At 41.6% G+C, this 18,614-nt stretch overlaps 1 protein-coding gene across 1 annotated transcript in view; it reads right to left on the bottom strand.

Moving 5' to 3' along the window:
* Positions 1-18,614, bottom strand: part of BEST3 (bestrophin 3) — a 51,902-nt gene that overhangs the window by 10,279 nt on the left and 23,009 nt on the right. Inside the window, exons 7-8 of the mRNA XM_068971220.1 lie at positions 18,243-18,323; positions 16,409-16,560 (exon numbers count right to left, since the gene is read on the bottom strand). Coding sequence (XP_068827321.1) covers positions 16,409-16,560; positions 18,243-18,323 — 233 coding nt within the window. The remainder of the gene's footprint in view (positions 1-16,408; positions 16,561-18,242; positions 18,324-18,614) is intronic.

Here is an 18,614-nt window from a genome sequence, read left to right as displayed (position 1 = left end):
ATATCCATGTATCCCATTCCTCAGAGCCTTAAAAGTATGTGCTAACAGATAAATCCAAGTATCTAAAAAATAATAAGAATTTTGGAGTGAACTCATGATGGTAAAATGTGAAGACAAGCATTCTCCCTCATGCTAGCTGTGGTGGCCTGGGCCTGAATCTTATTTTTTGTTTGCTTAAAAGAGAAATTTATTTTCAGCAAAGTTGACTTGAGTTTGAATATTTTAGGTTTGATTTGGTTCAGTTGAGTTCAGTTCAGTTGCTCAATTGTGTCCAACTCTTTGCAACTCCGTAAACTGCAGCATGTCAGGCCTCCTTGTCCATCACCAACTCCTGGAGTTTACCTGAATTCATGTCTGTTGAGTCGGTGATGCCATTCAACCATCTCATCCTCTGTCGTCCCCTTCTCCTCCTGCCTTCAATCTTTCCCAGCATCAGGGTCTTTTCAAATGAGTCAGCTCTTCGCAGACTCATTTGCTCAGACTCATGTCCATCGAATCAGTGATGCTATCCAACCATCTCATCCTCTGTCATCCCCTTCTCCTCTTGCTTTCAATCTTGCCCAGAATCAGGGTCTTCTAATGAGGTAGTTCTTCACATCAGGTGGCCAAAGTACTGGAGTTTCAGCTTCAACATCAGTCCTTCCAGTGAACACTGAGGACTGATCTCCTTTAGGATGGACTGGTTGGATCTCCTTGCAGTCCAAGGGACTCTCAAGAGTCTTCTCCAACACCACAGTTCAAAAGCATCAATTCTTTGATGCTCAGCTTTCTTTATAGTCCAACTCTCACATCCATACATGACTACTGGAAAAACCATAGTCTTGACTAGATGGACCTTTGTTGATTTGGTTAGGTGAGGTTTATCAAGCGTCAAGTGTCTGCGATTGCCTGAAGAAGATCTAATAATGTTTCCATTTAAGGGTTTGGGTATGTTTTCTTGATGTGCATCTTATGGACAACTCTTTTGGTTGCTTGTGGGTGCCTTATTAATCTTGGTTACTAGTGTTTCCATGGTTAAGCTAATGAAACGATGCCTCAATCAAAATAGCACTCTATATTATGACAAAGAACAAAGAGCTTCAATTGAAATCATCTTAGGTATGGTAATGGGAATGGAGTTCAAACAGGAAAGATTCTTTTTCATTGTTCAATTATTTCATAGAATGGTTTATGAAGTGGAGATGAGAAGCTGTGCAATAAATAATGTGGTTTATTAAATGCTCAAACAAATATATCTGTGAAAGCTTTTCTATTCTGGGTGCTAAGCACAAGTACTGGGAGATGGAACTTCAGCATTGCTTTGGTGTTAGAAATTATAAAATGCTGTTTTAAAAGAGAAGCCTTTAACACATCTTTAAAAATGTTCAAATCAGATTCAACAGAGAAGGATGAGCTTTGTCAGTTACATCTTTCTTTGAATTAAGATATGGTGAGGAAATACCTTTCATCCAAGGTAAGGAGCAGTGGCTGCACTTTGCTGGAGCAGCCGTGAAGAGATACCCCATGCCCAAGGTAAGAGCAACCCAAGTAAGATGGTAGGTGTTGCAAGAGGACATCAGAGGGCAGACACACTGAAACCATACTCACAGAAAACTAGTCAATCTAATCACACTAGGACCACAACCTTGTCTAATTCAATGAAACTAAGCCATGCCCGCGGGGCAACCCAAGACGGGCGGGTCATGGTGGAGAAGTCTCACAGAATGTGGTCCACTGGAGAAGGGAATGGCAAACAGCTTCAGTATTCTGCCTTGAGAACCCCATGAACACTATGAAAAGGCAAAATGATAGGATACTGAAAGAGGAACTCCCCAGGTCAGTAGGTGCCCAACACGCTACTGGAGATCAGTGGAGAAATAACTCCAGAAAGAATGAAGGGATGGAGCCAAAGCAAAAACAATACCCAGCTGTGGATGTGACTGGTGATAGAAGCAAGGTCCGATGCTGTAAAGAGCAATATTGCATAGGAACCTGGAATGTCAGGTCCATGAATCAAAGAAAATTGGAAGTGGTCAAACAAGAGATGGCAAGAGTGAATGTCGACATTCTAGGAATCAGCAAACTAAAATGGACTAGAACGGGTGAATTTAACTCAGATGCCCATTATATCTACTACTGTGGGCAGGAATCCTTCAGAAGAAATGGAATAGCCATCATGGTCAACAAAAGAGTCCGAAATGCAGTACTTGGATGCAATCTCAAAAACGAAAGAATGATCTCTGTTCGTTTCCAAGGCAAACCATTTAATATCACAGTAATCCAAGTCTATGCCCCAACCAGTAATGCTGAAGAAGCTGAAGTTGAATGGTTCTATGAAGACCTACAAGACCTTTTAGAACTAACACCCAAAAAAGATGTCTTTTTCATTACAGGGAACTGGAATGCAAAAGTAGGAAGTTAAGAAACACCTGGAGTAACAGGCAAATTTGGCCTTGGAATGTGGAATGAAGCAGGGCAAAGGTTAATAGAGTTTTGCCAAGAGAATGCACTGGTCATAGCAAACGCCCTCTTCCAACAACACAAGAGAAGACTCTACACATGGACATCACCAGATGGTCAACACCAAAATCAGATGGATTATATTCTTTGCAGCCAAATATGGAGAAGCTCTACACAGTCAACCAAAACAAGACCTGGAGTTGACTCTGGCTCCGATCATGAACTCCTAATTACCAAATTCAGACTTAAATTGAAAAAAGTAGGGAAAACTGATAGATCATTCAGATATGACCTAAATAAAATCCCTTATGATTATACAGTGGAAGTGAGAAATCAATTTAAGGGCCTAGATCTGATAGATAGATTGCCTGATGAACTATGGAATGAGGTTTGTGACACTGTACAGGAGACAGGGATCAAGACCATCCCCATGGAAAAGAAATGCAAACAAGCAAAATGGCTGTCTGGGGAGGCCTTACAAATAGCTGTGAAAAGAAGAGAGGCGAAAAACAAAGGAGAAAAGGAAAGATATAAGCATCTGAATACAGAGTTCCAAAGAATAGCAAGGACAGGTAAGAAGGCTTTCTTCAGCAATCAATGAAAAGAAATATAGGAAAACAACAGAATGGGAAAGACTAGAAATCTCTTCAAGAAAATTAGAGATACTAAGGGAACATTTCATGCAAAGATGGGCTCGATAAAGGACAGAAATGGTATGGACCTGACAGAAGCAGAAGATATTAAGAAGAGGTGGCAAGAATACATAGAAGAACTGTACAAAAAGGATCTTCATGACCTGGATAATCACAATGGTATGATCACTTATCTAGAGCCAGACATCCTGGAATGTGAAGGCAAGTGGGCCTTAGAAAGCATCACTATGAACAAAGCTAGTGGAGGTGATGGAATTCCAGTGGAGCTATTTCAAATCCTGAAAGATGATGCTGTGAAAGTGCTGCACTCAATATGCCAGCAAATTTGGAAAACTCAGCAGTGGCCACAAGACTGGAAAATGTCAGTTTTCATTCCAATCCCAAAGAAAGGCAATGTCAAAGAATGTTCAAACTAGCACACAGTTGCACTCATCTCACATGCTAGTAAAGTAACGCTCAAAATTCTCCAAGCCAGGTTTCAGCAATACGTGAGTCATGAACTTCATGATGTTCAAGCTGGTTTTAGAAAAGTTAGACGAACCAGAGATCAAATTGCCAACATCTGCTGCATCATGGAAAAAGCAAGAGAGTTCCAGAAAAACATCTACTTTTGCTTTATTGACTATGCCTAAGCCTTTGACTGTGTGGATCACAATAAACTGTGGACAATTCTGAAAGAGATGGGAATACCAGACCACCTGACCTGCCTCTTAAGAAATCTGTACGTAGGTCAGGAAGCAACAGTTAGAACTGGACATGGAACAACAGACTGGTTTCAAATAGGAAAAGGAGCACGTCAAGGCTGTATATTGTCACCCTTCTTATTTAACTTATATGCAGAGTACATCATGAGAAACGCTGGACTGGAAGAAACACAAGCTGGAATCAAGATTGCTGGGAGAAATATCAATAACCTCAGATATGCAGATGACACCACCCTTATGGCAGAAAGTGAAGAGGAACTAAAAAGCCACTTGATGAAAGTGAAAGAAGAGAGTGAAAAAGCTGGCTTAAAGCTCAACATTCAGAAAACGAAGATCATGGCATCCGGTCCCATCACTTCATGGGAAATAGACAGGGAAACAGTGGAAAAAGTGTCAGACTTTACTTTTTTGGGGCTCCAAAATCACTGCAGATGGTGACTGCAGCCATGAAATTAAAAGACACTTACTCCTTGGAAGAAAAGTTATGAGCAACCTGGATAGCATATTCAGAAGCAGAGACATTACTTTGCCGACTAAGGTCCATCTAGTCAAGGCTATGGTTTTTCCTGTGGTCATGTATGGATGTGAGAGTTGGACTGTGAAGAAGGCTGAGCGCCGAAGAATTGATGCTTTTGAACTGTGGTGTTGGAGAAGACTCTTGAGAGTCCCTTGGACTGCAAGGAGATCCAACCAATCCATTCTGAAGGAGATCAGCCCTGGGTGTTCTTTGGAAGGAATGATGCTAAAGCTGAAATTCCAGTACTTTGGCCACCTCATGCGAAGAGTTGACTCAGTGGAAAAGACTCTGATACTGGTAGGGATTGGGCGCAGGAGGAAAAGGGGACGACCCAGGATGAGATGGCTGGATGGCATCACGGACTCAATGGATGTGAGTCTGAGTGAACTCCGGTAGCTGGTGATGGACAGGGAGGCCTGGCGTGCTGTGATTCATGGGGTCGCAAAGAGTCGGACACGACTGAGCAACTGAACTGAACTGAACTGAACTGGACTTCCCTGGTGATCCCAAGGCTAAGATTCTGTGATCCCAATGCAGGGGGCCTAGTTTGATCCCTGGTTAGGTAACTACATCCCAAATGCCACAGCTAAGAGTTCCCATGCCACAACCAAGACTGGGGCAACCAAATAAATAAATAAAAATAAACATTAAAAAAAGACATGATAATGATTGGATGTGGTGAGAATACATTCCTGCCTCACTGGCTGCACAGGTACTGCTTCCCCTTGCCCTTTGCAACATCCATCCTCAGTGCCTCCCTCCAACTCAGGCTCTGAGGCCTCCCTCCTTGTGAGCAGCCCCAGCCCCTGCTGCCCCCCAGGTTTTCTCTAGGCCCTTCTCTGTCAATTCCCCTGGCTCCCATGTCTGCCCTCCCCTCTCCCTTCACTCTGCCTGTCCTTTTTCAGTCCTTTATCAGAGCAAAAAGAGACGTTCATTTGTTTCTTTATATCTTACTTCATGTTATAAAGACTTTAGGGTGGCTCATAAAGATAATACAATGCAATACTATCTAAAGACAGGGCTAGAATAAGGAACGGGCTTCCCAGGTTACTCAGTAGTAAAAAAAAATCTGCCTGCCAACAGAGAAGATGCAGTTTAATTCCTTGGTTGGGAAGATTCTCTGGGACAGGAAATGGCAACCCACTCCAGTATTCTTGCCTGGAAAATCCCGTGGACAGAGGAGCCTGGAGGGCTACAGTCCATGGAATCACAAAAGAGTCAAACAGGACTTCGTGACTGAACCACAGCAAAGAATAAAGAGCACTAACAAGATGAGGCCAACAGACAGGGAGCCTCGAGGTCCATGCCAGAAAATCCCACAGGCGGACTAAAGGCGGACTGTGGATTTGGTTTTCACTTTTCAGTAGCCAAGATGAAAAGACCACCATCAATTATAAGAGCCACAGTCTGTAAGAGAAATAGTGTAAGAGGTACCCATACGAGGCAAAGCTTTTTTTTTTCTCCCCATGGATGGCTGAGATAAATTTTTCCATGGATGCTTTGATAAAAGGGATGCTAAATCATACAGTGCACATACAGTGGACAGTGCTACAGTAAATCCCATACAGTCCGGGTGGGTCTGTCCAGACAAGAACAGGGCGTAACAGCAAAGTGAAATTCTGTAGACATGGTTAAAGTAATCCCAAGGATGGGTGGTAGCATAGGGAGGGCAGATTCCCCTTTTCCTGTAAACATGCTTAAGGTGTTCCCATCCTAAAATGTTGTAAAACAATTTAAAAATGTGGCATTGTCCTTGACTTTATGTCTCATTGGATACTGTCTAGTATATCTCCTCTCCACAATCCAGACTTCTCAGAAAAAGAGTTCATGTATAGTTAACGAGTTAAGGAATTATTTTGAGTTTTGGGTCTTTTGTTTTTAAGGCATGAAAGTGGCATTGTGGTTACATTTGCTTCACAGTGGGTAAAGATGAGTGGGAAGATGTATGAAACCAGGTTGGCCATGAATTGATAACTGAAGGCGGGTGATGGCTACCTGAGATTTATTATAGTTTGTTGTCTACTTCTGTATATGTTTGAGTTTTTCTATTATAAAATTATTGGAAAAATAGGTTACATTGGCAATCTTGATCTTCTTGCCTCCCAATCACCCCTCAACCTGCTGTAATTTAGCTTCTGCCTCACACTCTTACTTAGGTCTCCGGTCGCTTTAAAATGCAAACTCCTATGGTGTTTTTCAGGCTTCATGTTGAAACTTCCAGCCTTGGTCTCTAGGACAGGGCATTCTTGGGGCTCTTCTCCTGCGTGTGTAGTGAGGATTCCTACTCTCTTTCAAGGACTCCTTTATTCTGATCACCCTTTAAGTGGCAGTGTTCCACCCCCTGTATTCTGTCCTACTCACTTGACATGGTTCCTGGGTGCTCGCCCCGGCTCTTTCGGTTCTAACACACCCACGTAGTGATAACAGTTAAAGGCATCCCGCTGCTTAGTTTCGTCTCTGTGCTCCCGGCCTGTTGGACATCTCCATGTGAATTGCCCACAGATGCCTTAAATGCAGCCCATGTGCAAGGAAGCTGGCTCATATTTTTCCCTTTCAGCAGCTCTTTCTCACTACTCTCTATCATCCTTAGTTCATTACCAAGCACTCCATCATTTTAAACTCCTTCTCCTCTCTCAAATCTGTCCCTTTTGCCATCTGCACTGTCAACATACCTTGAAGCACTGTGCTACTTTGGCCCTTACGCTTTCCTGTCTAAACTATACCAATGGCCTGCTCACTGGTCTCTCTGGCTCTAGTCTTATTCCTAGGCATCCATCTTTCAGCCAGTTGATAGGACAACTTGTTTAAAACACAAATGTGACCATGTCATTTAATAGCTTTGGGAAAAGGCTGAAACTCTTTACTTAGACTCTAAAACCCTCTGGGATCCTTCCTTACCTCTCTCCAGATTTATTTCTTGGCTTTTCTGCTTTGCATATCAAATTGTTATTCTAATAGAAACAGGTTTCGCTGGTGGCTCAGAAGTAAAGAATCCACCTGCCAATGCAGCGGAAGAAGATTTGATCCCTGGGTCAGGAAGATCCCCTGGAGAAGGAAATGACAACCCACTCCAGTACTCTTGCCTGGAAAATCCCATGGACAGAGGAGCCTGGTGGGCTACAGCCCATGGGGTCACAAAGAGTCAGACAGAACTTAGTGACTAAACAACAACAACATTAGAGACACAGAGTAGAAAAATCACTGCCAGGGGCTAGGAGGTTGGGGGAACTAGGGATAAAATAGGTAAAAAGTACAAAGTTTCAGCTGTAAGATGAATAAGGTCTGAGAATCTAATTAAAACATGGTGAATATAGTTGATAACATTGTATTGTGTAATTGCAGTTTGCTAAGACAGTAGAACTTATAACATTCTTACCAAAAAAAAAAAAGAGATAAATATGTGAGGAAAAGGATTTGTTAATTAATGAGATGGGGGAATCCTTTCACAATGTATACATATATCAAATCACCACAATGTACACTTTATCTTATAATTTTATATGTCAACTCCATTGCAATAAAGCTGAGATTTTAAAAACTTGTTTCTTTGAATACACTGTCATTCCTTTCTGTCTTTGCTCGTGCCTAGAATGTGCTCTCTGCTGCATCCCCCACTTCTGTCTATGTGCTATATGCAAATTCATTCTTTTTCTTTTTTTTGACTGATTTTCTTTTTTTGTTTGACTGTGCTTTGTGGCTTGCAAGATCTTAGTCTCCCAACCAGGATCAAATCTGGGCCCTGGCAGTGAAAGCACCAAGTCCTAACCACTGGACCACCTTTTTTTAAAATCTTATTTTCATTTTTTTGATTAGACTGTAGTTGATTTGCAATGTTGTGTTAGTTTCAGGTGTACCGCAAAGTGAATCAGCTATATCTACCTATCTATATATCGCCACTCTTTTTTTAAGATTCTTTTCCCATATAGGCTATTACGGAGCATTGAGTAGAGTTCCCTGGGCTATGCAGTAGGTCCTTAATAGTTATCTATTTTATATATAGTGAAAGTGTTAGTCACTCAGTCATGTCTCTTTGCGGCCCCATGGACTACATGTAGCCTGCCAGGCTCCTCTGTCCATGGAATACTCCAGGCAAGAATACTGGAGTAGGTAATCATTTCCCTTCTCCAGGGGATCTTCCCACCCAGGGACTGAAGTCGGGTCTCCTGCATTGCAGACAGATTCTCCACCATCTGAGCTACCAAGGAAGCCCATATAGTAGTGTCCAAATTCATTCTTAAAGATGCATATTAGGGACTGCTCTGGTATTCAGTGGTTAGCTCTGTGTTCCAATACAGGGGATGCAGGTGTGATTCCTGGATGGAGAATTAAGATCCCACATGCCACATCTCATAGTCTAAAGAATAAAAATTTAAAAATGGGATGCATACTACATTCCCCAGCTGAAAGGGGCTTGCTTTGATTTATCAGACCCCATGAAGTGTACCTTCACTTATTCCCATAAAACTCTCAGCATTTCTCTATCACCGCATTTACCACATAGTTTTATAACTAGTCTCATTGTGTCTGAGGGCTTAAAAGATGTGTTTTTTTTAAATTTGTTTTTGTTTTTGCCTATTCCTAGCATTTGGCACTGGAGAAGGCAATGACACCCTACTCCAGTACTCTTGCCTGGAAAATCCATGGATGGAGGAACCTGGAAGGCTGCAGTCCATGCGGTCGCTAAGAGTCGGACACAACTGAGTGACTTCACTTTCACTTTTCACTGTCATGCATTGGAGAAGGAAATGGCAACCCACTCCAGTGTTCTTGCCTGGAGAATCCCAGGGACGGGGGAGCCTGGTGGGCTGCCGTCTATGGGGTCGCACAGAGTCAGACACAACTGAAGAAACTTAGCAGCAGCAGCATCTGGCATAGAACCTACCATATACTAGGCTCTAAATGAAAATTTCATTTGAGTAAATGAACATGTATGCTGCATATGTGAAGACACAAGGAAACTGATAATTTAAATTTGCACTTGAGATAAAAATGAGAAGAGGACTTACTTTATTTCAGTAATGTATATTTGAAAAATGTGTAGAAAATAGAGCAATATTTTGAACATGTTCCTGAATATAGAGAACAAAGAGATTGTCTCCAAGGAGTTTCCTTTTTATGTGGAAATGCATAGCGTGCTAAATGTGAAAAAATGCATGAAGCGGAGTAATTTCTCAGGTTGCCCTTGGATAGTAATATTGTTATTCAGTTACGGAAAGACATTGCCTCCATTTTGGAATTTCTGAATCATGGGAATTGTGATTACAAACCTGAAACATTGATAAGAAAAGATGAGGAAAATCTGATTTCTGAATTAAATATGCTGGGAGTATATATCTTAAAAAGAATAAGAAAATTAAAAAAAATATTCAGGAAGGGATTTTAAATGCCCATTGAGATGTTTGCATCCATACCATGTCGACACCTAGTCTTCATCCAATGTGAGAAAAACTTACTGGCTCAGTCGTCATCAACCGCCTGTGCTACAATAACCCTTACTTTTACTGCCTTTTCCCTGAACCTCACTCAGATGATTTACTTGATTTACTTAGAGAATTATCTTTTAAGATTTTAGAGGACACCTATTGTCTTTGCCAGCCCAGCAGACCATTCACCCTTCTCCTGTAATAGCACCTTCATCTTTCTTGCCAGCATCACCTGCTCCATATTATTGGTTGGAGCTGACCATACCCCTTGGTCCAAAGACGGATGCATGAAATGACATTAGCTAATCAAATTATCGTGTTTTCTTGTTGATAGTTATTGGTTCAGAAACAGACATGTTCGCCAACCCTAGCCAATCATAATGAATCCGGTACTCTAGTTTTCAGAGTTGGAAAAGAGATGTGTTTTTCCCACAGCATTTGTTGAGAAGATAGGTTGTACACCTGGAGCTGCTGGCTACCATCTTGTCTGTCTGCCATCAGGAAGGGAGAGCTTGCCCGGAACCTGAGCCAGTGGAGAGAAAAGTAGAACTGAGAGACAGAGAGGGCAATGCAGGTCTTGGTGACACACGTGAGCCTCTGGACCCAGCCACATCCAAAGCTAGGCCACTTTCTGGATGTGACCCAATAAATCCCTTTTTGCTTACGCTATCTTGAGTTGGTTTTCTATTATTGGCAACCAGAAACATCTTGTCTAATAACATACTCATGGGAAAAAGCGACACTAATGGATTGAAGAGGACATTCTTCCTGACCTCCAAACGCCCGAATTCCTGCAGTGACCTTTCCTGGACTGTGAGGCCCCCCTTTAGGTTTCTCATTCGTGCAGAAAGTCAAGATCAAGTAAACTTTGCCTAGTTGTTTCTTGAACAGTTAGTTCTAGTGGAATCCAGTTAAACTTCTCACAAAAACCTCCCCTAAAAGACCCTAGCTTTTGCCTGTGCCTTTGAGTAAATAGGCGATAGTAACTAGTAGTAAATAGGCCATCTTAATTAGTAGTAAATAGGCCATTATAACTAATAGTAAACAGATTAGATTTGATAGACAGAGTGCCTGATGAACTATGGACAGAGGTTTGTGACATTGTATAGGAGACAGGGATCAAGACCATCCCCAAGAAAAAGAAATGCAGAAGAGCAAAATGGCTGTCTGAGGAGGCCTTATAAATACTTGTGAAAAGAAGAGACGTGAAAAGCAAAAGAGAAAAGGAAAGATATACCCATTTGAATGCAGAGTTCCAAAGAATAGCAAGGAGAGATAAGAAAGCCTTCCTCAGCGATCAATGCATGTAGAGGAAAACAACAGAATGGGAAAGACTAGAGATCTCTTCAAGAAATTTAGAGATACCAAGGGAACATTTCATGCAAAGATGGGCTCGATAAAGGACAGAAATGGTATGAACCTGACAGAAGCAGAAGAGATTAAGAAGAGGTGGCAAGAATACACAGGAGAACTGTACAAAAAAGATCTTCATGACCCAGAAAAATCGCGATGGTATGATCACTCACCTAGAGCCAGACATCCTGGAATGTGAAGGCAAGTGGGCCTTAGAAAGCATCACTATGAACAAAGCTAGTGGAGGTGATGGAATCCCAGTTGAGTTATTTCAAATCCTGAAAGATGATACTGTGAAAGTGTTGCACTCAATATGCCAGGAAATTTGGAAAACTCAGCAGTGGCCACAGGACTGGAAAAGGTCAGTTTTCATTCCGATCCCAAAGAAAGGCAATGCCAAAGAATGTTCAAACTACCACACAATTGCACTCATCTCACACGCTAGTAAAGTAAAGTAATGCTCAAAATTCTCCAAGCCAGGTTTCAACCGTGAACTTCCAGATGTTCAAGCTGCTTTTAGAAAAGGCAGAGGAACCAGACATCAAATTGCCAACATTCACTGGATCATCGAAAAAGTAAGAGAGTTGCAGAAAAACATCTATTTCTGCTTTATTGACTATGCCAAAGCCTTTGACTGTGTGGATCACAATAAACTGTGGACAATTCTGAAAGAGATGGGAATACCAGACGACTTGACCTGCCTCTTGAGAAACGTGTATGCAGGTCAGGAAGCAACAGTTAGAACTGGACATGGAACAGTAGACTGCTTCCAAATCAGGAAAAGAGTACGTCAAAGCTGTATATTGTCACCCTTCTTATTTAACTTATATGCAGAGTACATCATGAAAAACGTGGGGCTGGAGGAAGCACAAGCTGGAATCAAGATTGCTGGTAGAAATATCAATAACCTCAGATATGCAGATGACACCACCCTTATGGCAGAAAGTGAGGAAGAACTAAAGAGCCTTTTGATGAAAGTGAAAGAGTAGAATGAAAAAGTTGGCTTAAAGCTCAACATTCAGAAAACTAAGATCATGGTACCGGGTTCCATGACTTTATGGCAAGTAGATGGGGAAACAGTGGAAATAGTGGCTGACTTTATTTTTGGGGGCTCCAAAATCACTGCAGATGGTGATTGCAGCCATGAAATTAAAAGACGCTTACTCCTTGGAGGGAAAGTTATGACCAACCTAGACAGCATATTCAAAAGCAGAGACATTAGTTTGCCAACAAAGGTCCATCTAGTCAAAGCTATGGTTTTTCCAGTGGTCATGTATGGGTGTGAGAGCTGGACTATAAAGAAAGCTAAAAGCTGAAGAATTGATGCTTTTGAACTGTGGTGTTGGAGAAGACTCTTGAGAGTCCCTTGGACTACAAGGAGATCCAACCAGTACATCCTAAAGGAGATTAGTCCTCGGTGTTCATTGGAAGGACTGATATTGAAGCTGAAACTCCAATACTTTGGCAACCTGATGCGAAAAGCTAACTCATTTGAAAAGACCCTCATGCTGGGAAAGATTGAGGGCAGGAGGAGAAGGGGACAACAGAGGATGAGATGGTTGGATGGCATCACCAGCTCAATGGACATGAGTTTAGGTGGTCTCTGGAAGTTGGTTATGGACAGGGAGACCTGACATGCTAAAGTTCATGGGGTTGCAAAGAGTCAGACACGACTGAGCGACTGAACTGAAGTGAACTGAAATAGGCCATTGTAACTAGTAGTAAGTAGGTCATCTTATTTAGTAGTGAATATGCCAACCTAACCACAGGATCTCTCTGACAACTGGTAACTGTTTGCTTCATTCTTACCTCCTGGTTTGCTTTCAAGCATTTTATTTTCTGTGACAGATTTCCAGGCTTAGTTAAATATGAAAAATAGCTTAGACTTGTTCAATCTTTCTGTGCCAAAGTTTGATACCCACAAATAAGAGATCTGTACTAGTTGACAATTATAATGCTCTTCAGTTATTTATAGAGTGTTTTTATGCTTACCATCTTGTTTAATCTTCCCAATAATCATTTGGATTATGTATTTTCTCCAAGGTCTTTTAAATTCCTAATACTATGTTTCTATATTTAGAAATAGGAGGAATACATATTTTTGTTTTATTATTAATATTTTTTTGGCTGCACCACACAGCCTGTGTGGCCATGGAGCGAACCTGGGCCCGTGACAGTGAAATCATGGAGTCCTAACCACTGGATCTCCAGAGAATTCCCAAAATACATAATTTAATATTTTCTAAAGAACACGGACGAATTGCATAGGAATGTGAAATGATGATGATTAGGATGAATATGTAGATCAAGATTAAATCTTGAGAACAAAAAAAAAATCTTCATTTTATGCATGCATACTCAATTGTGTCTGACCCTTTGTGACCCCATGGACTGTAGCCCACTAGGCTCCTCTGTCCATGGGATTCTCCAGGCAAGAATATTGGAGTGGGTTGCCATTTCCTTCTCCAGGGGATCTTCCTGACCCAGGGATCGACCCAGGATTGAACCCACATCACCTGTGTCTCCTGCACTGGTGGGCAGATTCTTTACCACTGAGCCACCCAGGAATGGACGCAAGTGGCACTTGCAGTCCTAACAGAGTCTTCATGACTCCCCAGCCCCATCAATGGTGCTGGTCTCCTTTCTTTTACAAGTCAGATCTTCAAATACTTTGCATTAATCAATGACGGGAGAGGAGGGGAAGGTTAAAGCTTATAGAGTGAGCTAAAAACAAACTGACAGAAAAACATCTATTAATTTCCAAAACTGAGAGGGTTGCCAGATATCTGTGAAACTACCACTGCAGAATATATTACAAAAGACTGAGAAGTGCAGACAGCAGGGAATTACTATTTACAGAGACTAAGCAATCTCTGGGGTCGGGATGAGTACCTTGGCCAGGAGGAGGCCCTGGACAGGAGGGCCCAGGCTTAGCAGGCATCTAGAAGCAGAAACAAGGCCAGCCTGGAGTAGCCACCTTTACCAAGCTGTGCTTGGAGAGCAGCAAGGCGAGTTTCCTGTCTCCTACGTTGTTCGCTATTTGCCACAACGCCTGAAATTATACTTTCAGTCATGTTTTCCTCTGAGTCTTCAAGAGATTTCAGCCTCAGAGGTTCTAGGAGCCCTAGGAGACATTCAGGGCTTCCCTGGTGGCTCAGTAATAAAGACTCCACTTGCAAAGCTGGAGATGCAGGAGACATGGGTTTGATCCCTGGGTCAGGAAGATCCCCTGGAGGAAGGCATGGCAACCCACAACAGTATTCTTGCCTGGAGAATCCCATGGACAGAGGAGCCTGGCAGGTTACAGTCCATGGGGTTGCAGAGAGTTGGACATGACTGAAGTGAATTAGCAGCAGCAGCAGGCAGCGGGCAGGAGACACTCAGCTAAGAGTAAAGCATTATATGGACTGGATTGAAGCTAAATATTCTCATATTAGCATTAAAAACAAGATAATAGGCCCCAAATGGAGTCACTTATGCTAAGCACCATGTCACGAACCCAAGACTTAATTACAGCTTTGGTTTTCCCAGAAATGGAATCTTAAGCCAGTCAATCAGGAATTGCCTCATCAGCACTGGTTAGGTATTCTGCCTGTTAGACCCTTGCCATCTCCTGTAGGAAAGTGACCTTGCAACAAACAGCCCAGTTTTTTGCCATGTGTAACTTCCTTATTCCTGCTCCCTTCTACCTATGAAAGGCTTTCATTTGTATAGTTCTGTGGAGCTCCTTTGTCTTTGCTAGATTGGATGCTGCCCAATTCAAGAATCGGTGAATGAAGCAATAAGACCTTTAAAATTTACTCAGTTGAATGCAAACATAGAAAACAGACTTGTGGACACAGAGGATGGGATGAATTGAGAGAGTAGCATGGAAACATATACATTATCATACGTAAGATAGATCACTAATGGGAAATTGCTGTAAAACACAGAGAGCTCAGTGTAGTACTCTGTGGCAACCTAGACGGGTGGATGGGGTGGGGAGTAGAGGGAAGTTCAAGAGGGAGTGGACATATGTATACCTATGGCTGATTCATGTTGGTGTGTGGCAGAAACCAGCACAATGTTGTAAAGCAACTTTCCTCCAGTTAAAAATAAATACATTTAAAAAAACCTTAAGGAGGGAATTTCAAAAAACTTCACCCAGTTGAATTTTGCTTTTTAACAGTAGCGAAAGAGAAGGGCTGAACAGTGTGAGAGGGAGAGAAAGAGGGTCACAGGTGGCAACTTTAGACATGATCTCACTTCATAAATCTGCCTAGAGCTGGCCTCAGGGAAAAATGAACTACAGTTTTGCCAAAAATTATTAAAAAATTCTGTAAAAGTTTTTCCTTTTTCTATAATTTTTTGGAGGGGTTCTTTTTGCTTTTCTAAATTTGTCCACACTCTTCTTTTTAAGTTACTTGGAAACCATGGCATCTGCCTTCAGCAAATATACTTAAACTTCCTCCACATTCACACATTTCTGCAAAATCAAATACATGATCAGATTTAATAACATTATTCAAGAACTGTGCATGATTTACTGAAGGCCTCAGCCCATTTATTTAAAGCTCACAGGACATATGGACAGATTGTTATGTTCAAACCACTGAACAGAGACTGGCATGTACACTAAACAAGTCAGTTTGATCAAAGCATAATCTTGGAGGAAGCTTTTTTGATAAAATTTACCTTAAGGCTTACTTGTCTCAAAATAGTCTAGCACAGTGCCTACACATGGTATATGCTTGATAAATACTTTTAAAAATGCATTTCATTATGATGGTCATAATTAAATAATAAATAACAATATAATTTTCACTTTCATGCATTGGAGAAGGAAATGGCAACCCACTCCAGTGTTCTTGCCTGGAGAATCCCAGGGATGGGGGAGCCTGGTGGGCTGGCATCTCTGTGGTCGCACAGAGTCGGACATGACTGAAGCGACTTAGCAGCCGCAGCAGCAGCAGCAACAATGTAATTAAATAACTACCCCAAGTTGGAAGGAAAAGAAAAAAAATAGTTTCAAGGAAAAGAAAAAAAAGATAGTTTCACAACTATTAGAAAAATTTGCTGTGGTATAAAAGCAAGGTGAAATGCAAATTACCCCCAAATACACACACACATACTCCATATTTAAACCAGAAACTACAGTCATTTTAATTACTCACACTCTTGGACATATTAATTATGTCTGAAAATTTGAAAAGTCTACCATTATGGGATATTAATAATTGAGAGTTCTTATGAAAGTAACTTCAGGACCACAATATAAAAAGATCAGAACGATGACTTACTTATTTTCTAAATGTTGGTGAGTTTTAGAAATGCACTTACCCCATTTGGACGGTTGACCCCAGAAATGAGGGTATGCAGTAGTCAGCAGCTGCCAGTGTGTATGGTGGACGAGCAGCAGAATCATCCCAGTAAATATCCTTCTTCATCTTGGGTAAGCTCATGTGCATTTCATCCACAGCCAAAAGAGAGACCTAAAATCATCAGTATAGTGTTAGAATAATTCTGATGTGAATTGCATTAAGAAAGAATAAGTTCCAGTGGGTGAATGAAGTTTGGGATGGGCTAGAACACAGTGTGAATGAGTGAGTATATAAATGTCCACAGTTTATATTTGCTACAACTAGAGCTGCTACAGAGAGTCGTACATGTTGTTCACAAGAGCACTTGGCAGTGGGGATAAGTGAGGCCATGGAGCTGCCCAGACTAGATTCATCAAGCCACATACCCGACAGTGGAGCACATCTTATCTGGCGGCAGGAGAGACACCTTTTTATTCTTTGCTCAAAATTAGCTAATTGTCTAGTGGTATCCTGACAGCAACCACATAGTCCCAGATATTATAGGAAGCTGAAGATTTCAATATACCATTTCACTGATTCCATAAGTACATATATACTTGATATCACTTCTTATTTGCCATGAATTTTTGTTTGTTTGTTTAGTAAAATATATCAACAAGTCTATACTGCTTGCAGTCATAATGGTCTTCTCCTCTTGACTTTGACTATTTGATGTTTGAATAAATTATTAAACTTCTGGGTATCCAATTTTTACAGTGAGTGGTGTAGGTGTTACAATTCCTCCTTAAGAGGCTGACAGTGTGATTGTTGGGGGTCATACAGAGGTCATGATCTGTGAGCTGTACCAGGGTAATGGGATGAGATTCTCTCCCCTGTCCTTGGAATATACATTCCGCCCATTGTCCCCATAGTGGGGGCTGTTTCAAGGATACAATCTTGAGAGAGCAATGTGTTGTTGAGACCATCTGGACTGACTACATGACTGAACCCCAGTAAGGCTTCTATGTCAAATTTTAGGATTCTGGCAGGTCGATATGGAGGTCTATTCACCTTGTATCTACCCAAGACAAGCCTCTTGAGTAAGTTCCCTAGCCTGTTAAAACTGTCACATGCCAGCCTAACTCGGTCTGCCTTTTCCTTTGGTCTCCCCTTTCCCTCCGTGTACGGGGGCTAGCTTGTGAACCAACAGTAAAATGTTCAGTACTGTTTTTAAGAGCCGAGTAAGGACTTGAAACAAATGGACAAGCTGAAGGCCTTTTCTTAGTTAGGTTTTCAGGAAAGAGAATGGTTGGAGGAGAATCTTGCCTAAAATAAAAATTCTCTCATGCTACCTCTTCATGAATAACTTCTCTGGAATAATGCTTCAGCGTAAAAGCCTTGGGGTCCATCTGGTGCCATTAAGGGAGATTTTGAGTCACAGGCTGGCCTGGCCCCACATTCTCAGTGTCCAGCTGCTGGACATCTGACTGTAGGGATCTACATGATCTGCATTTTGGAACTCACATTGTATTATGGCTGCCACTTTATGTCACTGTTAATCTTTTTAGGTGGCAACTGGAAACGGATTAAAAATGTCTTAAAATATGGGTCTGTACTGAGATGGAAGAGGCTATATAAAGAGGCTAATAAAGAAACTTACAAAGAAAACTGGATTGAAGTTCTATTGAAAAGGGATGGAATTTCACTGGAACTGAGACCCAGTGAGGTTTGTAAGGTTCCAAAAGAACCTGCAAGCAACATATTGAACAGCAAAAACCTCTTCGTTTGTGGCTAAAGCTCTCAACTTCAGAGGCCTGCGTTCAGAATCTGTTTAGATGATTAATGTTTGTGAAGGACAGAAAAGCTTCTCTAACCTGCAGATTTCTGTCAATGCACCAGTTAGTTTCAAAATCATCGTCATCTTCTCCAAAAGGATTGATAAGCTGCTCAGCTACCTGCAATTGAGAACATAGAATGAGTCTGCCATGATGCTTGTGAAAACTAAGAGTGGAGGTTGGAGAGGATTCCTGTTTCACTCTCTGATTTCTTTTGTCACCTTTCACAGTAGGAAGCCTAGAGCAGAGTGGGAGTGGGTTGATAAATACACAGGTATTTATCAGTCAGCAAGACTGAACTCTCAGACCATCAATCGTGCACCTGCATGGGACTGCTCTTCAAAGTCTCTGTCTATTCAGCTGGTGACAATGCAGGTCCCATCCAGGAGAAGCCATGGGCTGTTTAGGAAC

Source organism: Capricornis sumatraensis, chromosome 4, assembly GCF_032405125.1.
Source record: "Capricornis sumatraensis isolate serow.1 chromosome 4, serow.2, whole genome shotgun sequence".
NCBI lineage: Eukaryota > Metazoa > Chordata > Mammalia > Artiodactyla > Bovidae > Capricornis > Capricornis sumatraensis.
This window is presented reverse-complemented; position numbering and strand designations above follow the sequence as displayed.